This window comes from Colobus angolensis, unplaced genomic scaffold (assembly GCF_000951035.1).
Source record: "Colobus angolensis palliatus isolate OR3802 unplaced genomic scaffold, Cang.pa_1.0 Scaffold193, whole genome shotgun sequence".
NCBI classification, from domain to species: Eukaryota; Metazoa; Chordata; class Mammalia; order Primates; family Cercopithecidae; genus Colobus; species Colobus angolensis.
In genome coordinates this window covers 619,105-632,246 of record NW_012115077.1, presented here as the reverse complement: position 1 = coordinate 632,246, position 13,142 = coordinate 619,105, and the positions used below count along the sequence as shown (strand labels likewise).

General features: G+C 53.1%; 2 protein-coding genes across 3 annotated transcripts in view; one reads left to right on the top strand and one right to left on the bottom strand.

The window, feature by feature from the left end:
- The first annotated feature begins 2,217 nt into the window (after nt 1-2,217).
- On the top strand, nt 2,218-12,987 carry SLC46A1 (solute carrier family 46 (folate transporter), member 1). Of its 2 annotated transcripts, XM_011940772.1 has the most exons (5): nt 2,218-2,539; nt 2,958-3,810; nt 6,078-6,161; nt 7,944-8,100; nt 8,990-9,674. In XM_011940772.1, the coding sequence occupies exons 1-5, from the start codon at nt 2,312-2,314 to the stop codon at nt 9,045-9,047; spliced, it is 1,380 nt and encodes a 459-aa protein (XP_011796162.1). In that variant the 5' UTR covers nt 2,218-2,311; the 3' UTR covers nt 9,048-9,674. The 2 variants fall into 2 exon arrangements, with proteins under 2 accessions (XP_011796162.1, XP_011796163.1); XM_011940773.1 differs by lacking the exon at nt 6,078-6,161 and having other exon boundaries at nt 8,990-12,987.
- SARM1 (sterile alpha and TIR motif containing 1) overlaps nt 10,536-13,142 on the bottom strand; it is a 29,306-nt gene continuing 26,699 nt past the window's right edge. Inside the window, exons 9-10 of the mRNA XM_011940774.1 lie at nt 12,678-12,799; nt 10,536-12,548 (exon numbers count right to left, since the gene is read on the bottom strand). Coding sequence (XP_011796164.1) covers nt 12,419-12,548; nt 12,678-12,799 — 252 coding nt within the window. The 3' untranslated portion in view covers nt 10,536-12,418. The remainder of the gene's footprint in view (nt 12,549-12,677; nt 12,800-13,142) is intronic.

Sequence of the window (13,142 nt, the reverse complement as noted above, 5' to 3'; positions counted from 1 at the left end):
AAAAAAAAAAAAAAAAGCCCTAAGGCAGGAGGCCAGCAAGGCTTGAGCACAGGGAGTGAGGAGGACAGAGCAGGGGAGAGGGACAGAGAAGAGGTAGTTGGCCTTAGGGCCCTCAAAAGGACTTGGCTCTCACTGAGTGAAATGGAAAGCAGCACAGGATGGTTTTGAGCAGGCCAGTGACCTGATTGCAGTTGTTTCCAAGGAGTTAGAAAAGACCTCTACCCTAGTGGGTACTGCAGGCTCTGGCTCTGGGATGAGCCACACCCTGTCCCATTCCCTGATGAGGGACCTTGGCCTCTCCTAGCCTTAGTTCTTTATCTAAGAAATGATTCCAAGGATTTAGCCAAGTACCCCTCCCTCACTGCAGCTGACCTAACTGGGCCAAGCTTTTGTGTAAGTGGTAGGGAGGAGTTGGAAGCGGTGGGAGTAGAGGGGAGCCAATCTAGAGGCTTGAATGTTTAATGTGGAATTTCCTCTCTCTAGGGGACCACAGGTTGGGGGCAGCTTGCAGGGGGAGGTTATTCAGTTCGCTAGTATCTAGCCAGCACCTACTTATCCTGAGTCTCAGACTCCTGGCTCACGGGAGGTGGGGTAGCTAACAAGCTCCAACAAGCCCAGGCACAGGTACAGTGGCCAGAAATGGAGCCATCCGTCCTCCAAAGAATCAGGCCTGTCAGGACCTGCCTCCAGAAACCCACTCAGCTGCTCTGTTCTCAGGGAAGGTGGCCTTTAGTGATTCTGCTCCTCCCACCTCCAGCCCCTGAATTAGCACCCTTGGAGTTGGAAACTATTTTCCGCGGTTGGAATTTTATATCAATTAGTAGGATTCTTTGATTATTTTCCCTCTCCCACCATTCTAGAAACTAACTGGCCTGGTGAGGGCTTTGTCTATTTTCTTTACTGTTGTGGTCCTGGAGTCCCCCAGCACAGTGCCTGGCACGTAAGGGGCACTCAGTAAATGAGGTGAATGAATGAAAGATAGGGGAGTAAGGCAAGTAATGCTGTTCCTTTTTACAGGCAATAAAACAGAGGCCCAGACAGGGTCTGACCTCAGCAGCAGAGCAGGTGACTGCCTTCTGGCCTAATTCCTATAATGGGAGCCACCCAGGAGCATACGTTCACACCCAAGGGCCTCCCAGGCCCTCCCCCATCTTCTCCTCTAAGGGAACTGCAGAGCCAGGCCCTGCCTTACCCCAGAAACAAGACTAGTTTCTCAGGAAAAGATCCTAGGACAGGAATGGAGCAAGTGACAGTTTGTTTTTTATTTTATTTTATTTTTATTTTTATATTTTTTGAGACACGGTCTTGCTCTGTTACTCAGGCTGGAGTGCAGTGTCAAGATCTCAGCTCATCGCAACCTCTGCCTCCTGGGCTCAGTCGATCCTCCCACCTCAGCCTCCCGAGTAGCTGGGACTACAGGCATCCGCTACTACGCCCGGCTAATTTTTGTGTATTTTTTGTAGAGACATGGTTTTACCATGTTGCCCAGGTTGGTCTCGAACTCCTGAGCTCAAGTGATTCGTGAGGCTCAGCCTCTCAAAGTGCTGGGATTACAGGTGTGAGTCACCACTCCCAGACGTGACAGTCTGTTAATAACAGTAATAGCACTTTGAATATACCAGACACTGTTTTTCCACAATTTTTTGAGACAAGTTTTGTTAGCAACTTCATTTTACAGATGAAAAAAACAGGCTCAGGGTGGTAAGTGGCATGCCCAAGGTAGTGGCAGAGCCTAGGTGTTCCAATCCAGGCAGCTGGGTTCAGCCGCACTCCGATCCTCTCCAGCTGCCTCTCTGTTACAGCGCAGAACATCAGCAGCATCAGGAGTCAGGTGCATTTCCAGCTCTGCCTTGAGTACCCGATGACCTGGTTTTCTCATCGGTAGATAGCGAAGGTTAATAGGCTAGCCTGTAGAGTTATCGGGAGACCAACGCACAAAAAGGGTTTAATACCGTGCCCAGCACATTGTAAGTGGTCAATACATGTTAATTATTGATATTCTTGTTATTTGTGGTGTGTCTGGGCCAGGAGGGAGGGCTGCAGGGCGCTGTCTATGCACACTTCACAGGTGAGGTCATCCCGCGGGCTGGGGGTGCCGGGCCCCTCGCCGGCCCACGCCCAGTCAGGTGCACCCCCCGCGAGAGTCCGGTGGCCTCAGGTCCCAGGCCCCTCCCCGCCGGGCATTTAAGGAGGGACGCCGGGCGCAGGCGCAGAGAGCGCAAGCCCCGCGCCACACGTCCCCAGTCCCAGGCAGCTCGTCGCGCGCGCGCGCCCCGCCGCCCGCCTGGCGACAGCCCCGCTGCGCGCACACATGGAGGGAAGCGCGAGTCCCCCGGACAAGCCCCGCGTACGTCCCGCGGCTGCTGTGCTGTGCCGGGGCCCGGTAGAGCCGCTGGTCTTCCTGGCCAACTTTGCCTTGGTCCTGCAGGGCCCGCTCACCACGCAGTATCTGTGGCACCGCTTCAGTGCCGACCTCGGCTACAATGGCACCCGCCAAAGGGGGGGCTGCAGCAACCGCAGCGCGGACCCCACCATGCAGGTAACGGGGCGGCAAGGAGCCCGGCAGGGGGAGGGCCCTGGGCTGGAGGGTGGCGGCAGCGGAGGGGTGGGGCCTGCATAATGACAGTTGGGGGTAACTGGAGGGAGAGTGCATTTTGGATGGTGGGCGGGATCAGAGCAAAGCGGCCTGACCTAGAACCTCAGCGTGGGGAATGCGAAAAGTTGAGCTAAAAGTCTGGCCTTGCAGGTTAACAAAAGCAGGGGAAAGGAAAGGGAATGGGGCCTTGGTCCATGTCCTTCCCCCTCTTCACTGGCAGATTCTGAAAGTTGTGCTAAGATTCTCTGAGGTTTAGGGCTCCAAAGAAAGTCCTCATCCCTGTAGCTCCCGGGATGGCGAGGATTTGGGGATTGGGCAACCCAGAGTGAGGAACCGCACCCTGGTCATTGTGCCCCTACAGGAAGTGGAGACCCTTACTTCCCACTGGACCCTCTACATGAACGTGGGCGGCTTCCTGGTGGGGCTCTTCTCGTCCACCCTGCTGGGAGCTTGGAGCGACGGTGTGGGCCGCCGCCCGCTGCTAGTGCTGGCCTCGCTGGGCCTGCTGCTCCAGGCCCTAGTGTCCGTCTTTGTGGTGCAGCTACAGCTCCACGTCGGCTACTTCGTGTTGGGTCGCATCCTTTGTGCCCTCCTCGGCGACTTCGGTGGCCTTCTGGCTGCTAGCTTTGCGTCCGTGGCAGATGTCAGCTCCAGCCGCAGCCGCACCTTCCGGATGGCCCTGCTGGAAGCCAGCATCGGGGTGGCTGGGATGCTGGCAAGCCTCCTCGGGGGCCACTGGCTCCGGGCCCAGGGTTATGCCAACCCCTTCTGGCTGGCCTTAGCCTTGCTGATAGCCATGACACTCTATGCAGCTTTCTGCTTTGGTGAGACCTTAAAGGAGCCAAAGTCCACCCGGCTCTTCACGTTCCGTCACCACCGATCCATTGTCCAGCTCTATGTGGCTCCAGCCCCAGAGAAGTCCAGGAAGCATTTAGCCCTGTACTCACTGGCCATCTTCGTGGTGATCACTGTGCACTTTGGGGCCCAGGACATCTTGACCCTGTATGAACTGAGCACACCCCTCTGCTGGGATTCCAAACTAATCGGCTATGGTTCTGCAGCTCAGCATCTCCCCTACCTCACCAGCCTGCTGGTCCTGAAGCTCCTGCAGCACTGCCTGGCCGACGCCTGGGTGGCTGAGATCGGCCTGGCCTTCAACATCCTGGGGATGGTGGTCTTTGCCTTTGCCACCATCACACCTCTCATGTTCACAGGTAAAGTGTGTGGGCGCAGGGACAGCCTGTCCCAGAGGCACTGGGTAAGAACTGGGGGCCAAGCCACTCACTGCCCCCAGATGTGGTTCACTCCTGTGTCTTGGGAAACATTGTTATGCCTGCACTGGAGGACAGACAACTAAGAAATCCCTCAAAAATGCCATCCATGATACATGGAAAATACAGACCTTCAGTAGCTAAAGTAATTAATCCACCGTTATCAACCATGAATATTGTTAGTAATCTAGAGCAAAAGACAAAAGTGTGGCTCATACACTAATTGCTTTACCCCTTGGCCTCCCACAGCCTATTCATATGTTCTTAAACAAAGTCCATGCCATTAATGCCTTGGTACTCACTTCTCTGATAAGAATCAAATACCCTTGGTCAGCTTCTTTGGGTTTTTTAAAAACCTGTCTTCTCGGACCACAGATATGAAATTCCTGTTTCAGTTCCTCTTCTCCTCTTCCTCCTTGCCCCCACTTCCTCCCTTTCTTTTTTTGGTAGGAGAGGGTCAACAGGCCAGTAAATGGGGAAGTTAACTTTTTAAAATTGTTATTTGATTGATTTATTTAGAGACAGGGTCTCACTTTGTCACCCAGGCTAGAGTGCAGTGGCATGATCATGGCTCACTGCAGCCTCATCCCCTGGGCCCAAGTGATTCTCCCAATCTGGCCTCTCTAGTAGCTGGGACCACTGGCGCACATTACCACACCTTGCTAATTTTTGTATTTTTTTATAGAGATGGGGTCCTCACCATGTTGCCCAGTCCTGGTCTCTAACTCCTGAGCTCAAGGATCTGCCTGCCTTAGCCTCCCAAAGTGTTGGGATTACAGGCATAAGCCACCATGCCCAGCTTTAGTTAACTTTTTTTAAAGGGACAGATTTATTTTGATAGAGCCCTAAAACGTGCTGTGTATAGTCAACAATACAATAATCACAGATTTCTTAACTCAACTGCTTGTCTGACAATTAAGCAGAAGGGAGCCTTTCCCTCCTGCTGATGGCCCTGGGGGATGCAGAGATGATGAAGATGCTGTCATTGCTCTGGGTCAGGGGGAGGTCTCAACAGAGTGGGATTTGAGGGGCTTGACATTGGTAGGGGCCCTGGGTGCCTCATCGTATACCTTCTTTGGAGGATCCACTGTCCTGTAGGAGTTTGCAGTTTTGCTGAGGAGTCAGCAATCACACAGGGAGAGAAATGGTTATGAAGAAAACAGGAAGCCTGTAAGTAACTGAATGCAAAGGGAAAAGGAACTCACATTTGCTGTGTCCCTATGCCGTACTCTTCATAGATGTTACTTTTTTACCTTATGTATTGGTTCCCTGAGATTGCTGTAATGAAATACCGCAAACTTGGGGGCTTAACACAACAGAAATATATTCTCTCACAGTTCTGGAGGCCAGAAGTCCAAAGTCAATACCACTGGGCTGAACGGAAGGAGTCAGCAGGCAGTGCTCCCTTGCAAGGTGCCAGGAGAGAACGTGTTTCTCTTTTCTTTCAGCTTCTGGGGCTGCTGGCATTCCTTGGCTTGGGGCGGCCATCACCAGTCTCTGCCTCTGTGCTCACATTGCCTCTCCTCCTCTTTGTGCCTTCTCCATTCTATTGGTGCCAAATCTCTGTCTGCTTTCCTCTTATAAAGATGTGTGATGGGATTTAGGGCCCAACCTGCTAATCCGGGATAACCCCACTCTCTCAGGAGGCTTAACTTCATCACACCTGCATAGACCCATTTTCCAAATAAGGTAGTATTTACAGGTTCCAGGGCTATGAACCTGATGCCATTGGGCACCATTATTCAGCCTCCTATGACTCAGAACCATCCTGTGATGAAGGCCTTATTATCTTCCTCATACAGGGAGTCAGGCTCAGAGAGGTTAAGTACCCCAGGCCACACAGATAGTATGTAATGGCATCAGGTTTTGAATTCAGGGCTGACTCCAAAGCCCATGCTTGTTTTCTGTGCCCTGCCATATCCCTACTAAGTGCCAAATGGATGGGTGATGTCTGCTGTGACCACAAGAGGTTCAGACAAGAAAGCAATCAGTGGGAATTAGCATTCATGAGAGCTGGATGGTGGCCAAGCCCAGACAAGGGCAGTCTCCTTTCCTGCTTGACTACTGTCTCCCCATCCTCACCATCAAGGAAGTTCTTCCTGGGTCTAACCTAAGCCCCATATGGGGTATGGATAGGAGATCTGCTGCCTTTCCCTTGGACACCCCTCTCCCCAGCCCCATTTTCCTGATGAGTGTTTATTTCTCCACAGGATATGGGTTGCTCTTCCTGTCATTAGTCATCACACCTGTCATCCGGGCTAAACTCTCCAAGCTGGTGAGAGAGACAGAGCAGGGTGAGTGTCAGCAGCCACCTGTACCTGGTTCCTCACACCCAGTGCTGCCTGAAACGGGCTGATGGGCAGCCATGGCTGGGGGAACAGCTTGCCCTCCCGCCTCTCACCCTGGAGAAGTAAGTGGCCAAGACAAACACACTTCTGTGAAATTGCCCACGACGGGCAGAGGATCATGCTGCCTTGGATTTTCAAACCGCAGAGTTGGGATTTGCAGTCGGCAGAGCACAATTATGTTCTTTCTGGATAACCAGAGCAGAAGATTTACTCTCTGCAGACCTCAGCTTTTCCGTCTGTAAGATGGGTGTGATGATGCCAGAGTTCCCTGTTTCTCTGGGGTCAGCGTGTACAAGCCCAGAAGTGAACAACCTTGTGCCATGGGTTTCATTTTCCACAGCTGACAGATGAAGAAACAGAGGCCCAGGGGGTTAAATCAGCTCACCCAAGGTTACTCAGTAAATGGTGGAGCTAGGATGCAAACTCACGTCTGTGTTGAAGAGCAGCTGGTCTCAGGATCTGGGTTTTAGTCCGAGCCCTGCCATAGGCCTGTTTCTTCATCTGTGATGTGAGTGGTTTGCTCTTGATGACATCACAGGCCCCTCTAGATGTGACAGAATTTAATCTCGACTTCTGTTGGGTTGTTGCACATTTTGTAAACTGTAGGTTCTCCTGATGTATCTATACAGAACAGCTTCTCCAGCCTCTGGGTCTTTTTTTTTTTTCTTTTTTTGAGACGGAGTCTTGCTCTGTCGCCCAGGCTGGAGTGCAGTGGCCGGATCTCAGCTCACTGCAAGCTCCGCCTCCCGCGTTTACGCCATTCTCCTGCCTCAGCCTCCCAAGTAGCTGGGACTACAGGCGCCCGCCACCTTGCCTGGCGAGTTTTTTGTATGTTTTAGTAGAGACGGGGTTTCACTGTGTTAGCCAGGATGGTCTCGATCTCCTGACCTCGTGATCCGCCCGTCTCGGCCTCCCAAAGTGCTGGGATTACAGGCTTGAGCCACCGCGCCCGGCTCAGCCTCTGGGTCTTTATGCCCCAGTTGGGAAACATTCATCTTTCTCCATCTCTCCTGGAATGAGGATCTGATGATGACAGAGACCCTGGTGCCATACAGAGCCCACCGTGGGTTCTGGTGTCCCCAGAATCCATGTGCCTTCATTCATTCACCTCAACTTTTTTTTCCCAGCACTTTCTTTGTGCCCAGAAATGTCAGGGGAACACGAGAAAAGAACAGCCCTTACTAACTAGCTACTTTCATGGGGCCAGGCCCAGTGATGGGTGATTTCCATGTGAACTTAATGTTGCTGACAATCTAGGAAATAGGTATTATCCTTATTTAGCAGAAGGAGGAACAGGAACCCAAAGGATAAAAAGCTATTCAGTGGTGACACAGCTATGAATATTGGAACTGACCAGACCTGCAGTTAATCCCAAACAGATGATGCCAAAGAGGATAAACCAGAAAAAAGCCATTTCCATCAAGCTTTCATCAGACAATATCACATGTACTTTTTTTTTTTCCATGTGCTGGGTTCTGTCAGATCACATGTACTTTCAGTGTGGATTTAATAGCAGCCATTTATTTAGTAGCCCCTCTGTGCCAGCTGCTGTCCACATACAACCTTATTGAATCCTTGCCACAGTACATGATGTAGCAGGATTTACTGGTGAGGAAGGGGAGACACAGGTGAAGTGACTGCTTCCGGTCACACAGCTCTGAGGTGGTGGTGCCAGAATTTGAACATGGCCCTTTCGGACTCCAGAGTATGGTATTTATTTCTTCACAGGTGCTCTCTTTTCTGCTGTGGCCTGTGTGAATAACCTGGCTATGCTGACGGCCTCCGGCATCTTCAACTCACTCTACCCAGCCACTCTGAACTTTATGAAGGGGTTCCCCTTCCTCCTGGGAGCTGGCCTCCTGCTCATCCCGGCTGTTCTGATTGGGTAATGCAGGTCCCTGACCCATGCTCATAATGGAGCCCTTTCAAAAGTGTCCTCCTCCCAACCAGAAATGGCAGCTTCATTCCTGGAATCCTCCCCCTCTGGGTGTCTTGTCCTAGGTTGCCCCTCTCCTTGCACATGGCTGTGTAATCCTCCAGGAGCCATTTTCCAAGGGCAAGGTGGCAAGCTAGGTGGAGGAAGGATCAGGCTAACACTGCTACTTGGCAAGGCTGTGTTCTCTCTCCCAGTTGCCCTATTTCCCTCCATTCCCATTTTATAGATGGAACTATGGCAACAGAACTGTGTTAAAGGGAAGGCCAGAGAGCTTTGTCAGCTAGTTGTGGCTGGGCCACAGGCTAGCTTGACCCGCTAACTTTTTCCTGTATGATATTAAGAATTATATTTCATGGCTGGGCATGGGGGCTCCTGCCTGTAATCCCGATCCTGTGGCAGGCTGAGGCAGGAGGAACACTTGAGCCCAAGAATTCAAGATCAGCCTGGACAACATAGCAAGACCTTGTCTGTATACAAAATTTTAAAAATCAGCCAGGCATGGTGGTATGCACCGGTAGTCCCAGCTACTAAGGAGGCTGAGGCAGGAGGATCACTTGAACCCAGGAGTTCAAGGGTACAGTGAGCTACGATTGTGTCACTGCCCTCCAGCCTGGACAACAGAGCAAGACCCTGTCTCTTGAAAAAAAAAGAAAAGTTATTTTCCAGAGCCATGTCCCTGGACATTGTCCTCCAGCTCTTAGCTTCTCAGCTTGGGGAAGGAGGAGGTTGAGGAGAGCTACCTGGACCAGCCCACCCAAGTAAATCCTGCATCACTTCTCCAGACAGGCCTTGAGGGTACCCCATGTGAAATCCAAACCCTCTCTCTGTTCTCTCACAGGATGCTGGAAAAGGCTGTTCCTCACCCTGAGTTCCAGCAGTTTCCCCAGAGCCCCTGATCTGCCTGGACCAGAAGACAGAGGGCAAGAGGAGCAAAGTGAACACCAAACAACTGAAGGTCTACAGCTGGGAGCCCAGCCCACAGCAGCACCAGCAGCTCCTTTCTAAGGGCAGTGCTCTCTTTGGACAAGGTGGTCAAGACAGACCAAGGCACCGCCCCATCCATAGCTGAGCCAGCCTCTGACTAGGATCTAGAATCATAACCCACACAGGCCCACTGCAGGACAGGTGGCAGGGGAGCTATTTGGGACAGGAGTCAGTTCTCCCTTTCTGCCATCCATCACTTATAACTCCCCAGACCAGAGGAGAGGTCCTGATGGAGGTGACACTTCAGGGACCAGAGGCAGCACAAGGGCTGGCATCTCTCCTTCCAGTCCAAACTGCACAGCCCCAGCCAGGTTCCTGACACGTGTAGCAGTCACCAGCCACTCCTTAACAATGAATGTGGTACCTGGTTAGTGCCAGCCTTGGGAAGGAGGGAGGGAGGTGAGTGGGGCTTGGTGATCTCCAGAGGAAGAGCGCTGCCTTCACTGTGGTTGGGAAATTGATCCTTGGCTATGGCCTACCCACTCCCTGGGGTGAAGCGTGCCAATCATTATAAATCAGCTTCAGCAAACTGAAACAAACCTTCTGGTGCCTTGGGCTTTGGGGCCCTCTGTTTTCCTGCTCCCAGTCTGCCTGCCATATGTCAGACAACAGAAGCTGCTGGGCTGGGCAGGAGCCCTGAGCTGCTTGGTGGATTGATACCAAGTGGGGCCAGCCAGGGCTTCTACTGACTTGCTGTGCAACCTTAAACAAGCCCCACTAGGAAGGGCTAGATCAGCCATGTCCCGAATTGTTGAATCGTGGTGATCACATTTGGATGGACAAGTTAGGAAACTTAGCTGATGCTCTGAGATCTTTCCCACCTCCTCATACATTCTACAATAAGATGCCTCTCTTCATGGGCTTGGGGAAAGGATGAATGAGTGTGGCTGGACTTTCGACCTTTAATGTCCCTGAGCAGTTCTTGGCCCTTGGGGAGAAGTCGGGGGAGGATCTGGCTGACTCAGCCCCAACCGAGGGGTAGCAGCTGCAGCCCAGCCAAGCAGAACACCCTGGCCCTACAGACCTGTATCTGAGTAGGCTTTGGAGGAAAGGCCACTTCTGAGTCTTCTGTCTCAGGAGAAGCCAGTCCTAGGTGCTTGACCTGGTGATCTGAGCTGTGTTTGTCCTAGTACGGGTGGCAGTCACCTCTGAGCACACTGGCCTTGGCTTAGGGGAGGCTTGTGACTTCAGCTGTTCCATCTGGGGCTGGATGCTGGACTCTGATTCCCCCAGAGAGACAGAAGATCGGGCAGAGGTCAACCAGAAGGCCACACAGGGCTGTGGACAGCAGTGGAGGGTATACCAAACAGAAAGAAAACGCAGGAAACCTCTCTGAAGACTGCCTGTGGGGACCTCAGGAGGGAGTGGGACTGATTGGAGACAAGAAGCCAGAAATCATCCCCTGGAGACACTCAGACATTGTATTGTTATTGACTCTGTTCTGTGAGGGCAGTGTCCAGGCCGCCCTGCTTGTCATGTCCATGCCCTCGCTCTGGCCCCAGTGAGCACTTGCGCTGCATGAGGAAAGGAAGATCAGGTGGGGTCAAAAGCAAAGCATCGAGACTGGGGCTGGCCAAGACAGACTCTGGCAGGGAGGGGAGGGGAAGGAAGGAGCCCCAAACCTGGAGTGGGAACTTTGACTTTCTGACGATGTGGCCGAGAGCTAGGAGTCGCCTGGCCAGCACAGCCAAGAGTGGGGCTGGGGGCGCAGCCAGCCTTAAGGTGTCAACACCCGGCCCTCATTGGGGAAGAGCCTTCAGCAGTCCCCGTGGCCTGCAGCCTGGGTTTATTGGAGGGTACTTTCTTGCCCTCTGAACCCAGTGGAGGAGGAGGCAATGGGACATTCCTGCTCAGTTATTTCAGTATGGCCTCTGGGTCAGCTTTTTGTTGCAGAATCCTATCCCCCGCTGCTAGATTCTTTGAAGCAAGGGAGAAGCAGTAGCCCAGCCTCAGAGATTCTCAGGAGAGAAATTCCACTGCCAGTGGACTGGGTGCCAGGAGGCCTAGGTCTGGATCTGGGGCTGCCACTAATGACAGGAAACGGGGCTTATCTTCAACCTTTCTGAGCCTCAGTGTCATTATCTGTAAAATGGGAATGATAATACCAGGTAGAGTTGCTCTGACGACTGGAGACCAAGGAGCGGAGTGTGTGGGAAATGGCAAAGATTTGTGAGGGCTTCATGCTTTAGAGATTTGCCACCCTTAACCACCAGCATCAGCTCCCCTGGGAATCTGTAAGAAATGCAGAGTCTCAGGCCCCACCCCAGATCTCCTGATTTTAACAACATTCCCAGGTGACTTGGATGCATGTTAAAGTTGGAGAAGCTGCCATAGGTGACAACCTTTTGCCTTTTCAGGACTTTGCCTCTTTCCACAGAGCTGCAGGTTCTGTCCAGGCTGCTTTTACTGCCATGGGGGCTGCCTGGTCCCTGAGCAAGCGGTGGGTAGCCCTGGATAGCTGAGGGGCTGGGGTAGCCAGCTGGGCCAGACCAGGAAGGAGCCTGAGGCACAGCACCAAGGCATGGGGTAGGGTGGGCTTTGAGGCACGGCTTCCCCATGCCCAGACCCAGGCCCAAACAGGAGGCTCCTGTGCACCAGCAAATGCAGCAAAGCTGGCTGCAGCGACAAGGAAGTCAGAGGGAGGGCCGGTTTACCTCAACCCTCGCCCTGGATGTGGCAAAAGATACCACACTGAAGGAAGCTGTAGGGGATCTGGGACCTAGTCAGGCTGGCTAAGGGCACTGAGTGATTGCAGGGCAAGGCCACAGAGCGGCAGGAAGTTGTAAGTGCAGGGGCCAGGCACAGTCTGAGTGGAGAGCCATGATGGCACTCATCCCTGGCTGGCTCTTGGGCCCAGGCCCTTGCTCAGAATACAGTGCCCAGGCCTGCCTGGGCATTGCCTTAATTCCTGTCTGAGGCTGCCTTCCTTCATCCTCAAACTGGCTGCTATCAGAGCAGAAGGGAATACAGAACCACCCCCACCCCAACTCCAATGTCTCCAGAACTGAGCAGGGACCCTCCCCATGACAGAGACAGACAACCCAATGGCAGGGCATGGGGGAGTTCTAACCTCCCGAGCCCAAGTCTGACTTCCCTTCCCTCTCCTGATACTGAGGAAGGTGGGTTGGAGGTGGGCCATGAGGGTGGGGGACAGGGAGAGGGAGACCCATGTGCTAAGAAGAGCCCAGGTTGTCTCAGCCCAGGAAGGCCGGTTTGAGGAGCTGTTCCTTCAGAAAGGACGATGGAAATGGAAGTCACAGCAGGGCTGGGAACTGGGGACTGGTTAGGTCGGACCCATGGGTGCAGCACCCTCCAAACTGGTGTCAGAGCCTGCAGATGAGTCCCGGGAGGAGCGGCCCTGTAGGAAGCGGATGATCTTCTCAATGGTGGCCTCCTGGTATTCGTGGGACCACCTGTGGGTACACGAGCCATGTGGGTCAGACAGCTGGGCAGAGGGAGCTGCTAGTCAGCTGTTTGCCCACACACTGCCTGTCATGGTGATCTGCACCCTACCTCCCTGGTCCCAGGGCCCTGGGGCTCACTTAATGCCGTTGAAAGTAAGCACAGCCTGCATGTCCTCAGGCAGGACCTGGGGCTCAGGCCACTCGAAGCCATCAATGACGGGCACAATGTTCTTGCCACAGCTTAAAGCAGTCACAATCTCCTGGAGAAAGAAAGGAAAGGAGGAAGATACTCCTGTGTCCATTTAGGGACCCTTGTAGCTAGGCAGGTGCTGGGAGGGCCACTAGCCCGAGGCTGGGTCCAGGGCAGGACACCAGTCCTGAAGTCCACCTTGATGTCTCCCTTAACCCTTGTAGTATAATAAAAAATAAATATTTTGTCTCTGCCCAGGGTTCCTGGCACAGAGCCCCTAAAACCCTTGGAATCTCTTGAGTGATGAGTATCTTTGTATGCTAAAGAGATGAGGCCGGGCGCGGTGGCTCAAGCCTGTAATCCCAGCACTTTGGGAGGCCGAGACGGGCGGATCACGAGGTCAGGAGATCGAG

Excerpts from the sequence above, each read along its gene's own strand:
- SLC46A1 (XM_011940772.1), top strand. The coding sequence starts at position 2,312 with ATGGAGGGAAGCGCGAGTCCCCCGGACAAGCCCCGCGTACGTCCCGCG. Across the intron at positions 2,540-2,957 it reads GCGCGGACCCCACCATGCAG|GAAGTGGAGACCCTTACTTC; the intron begins GTAACGGGGCGG and ends GTGCCCCTACAG. Across the intron at positions 8,101-8,989 it reads ATCCCGGCTGTTCTGATTGG|GATGCTGGAAAAGGCTGTTC; the intron begins GTAATGCAGGTC and ends GTTCTCTCACAG.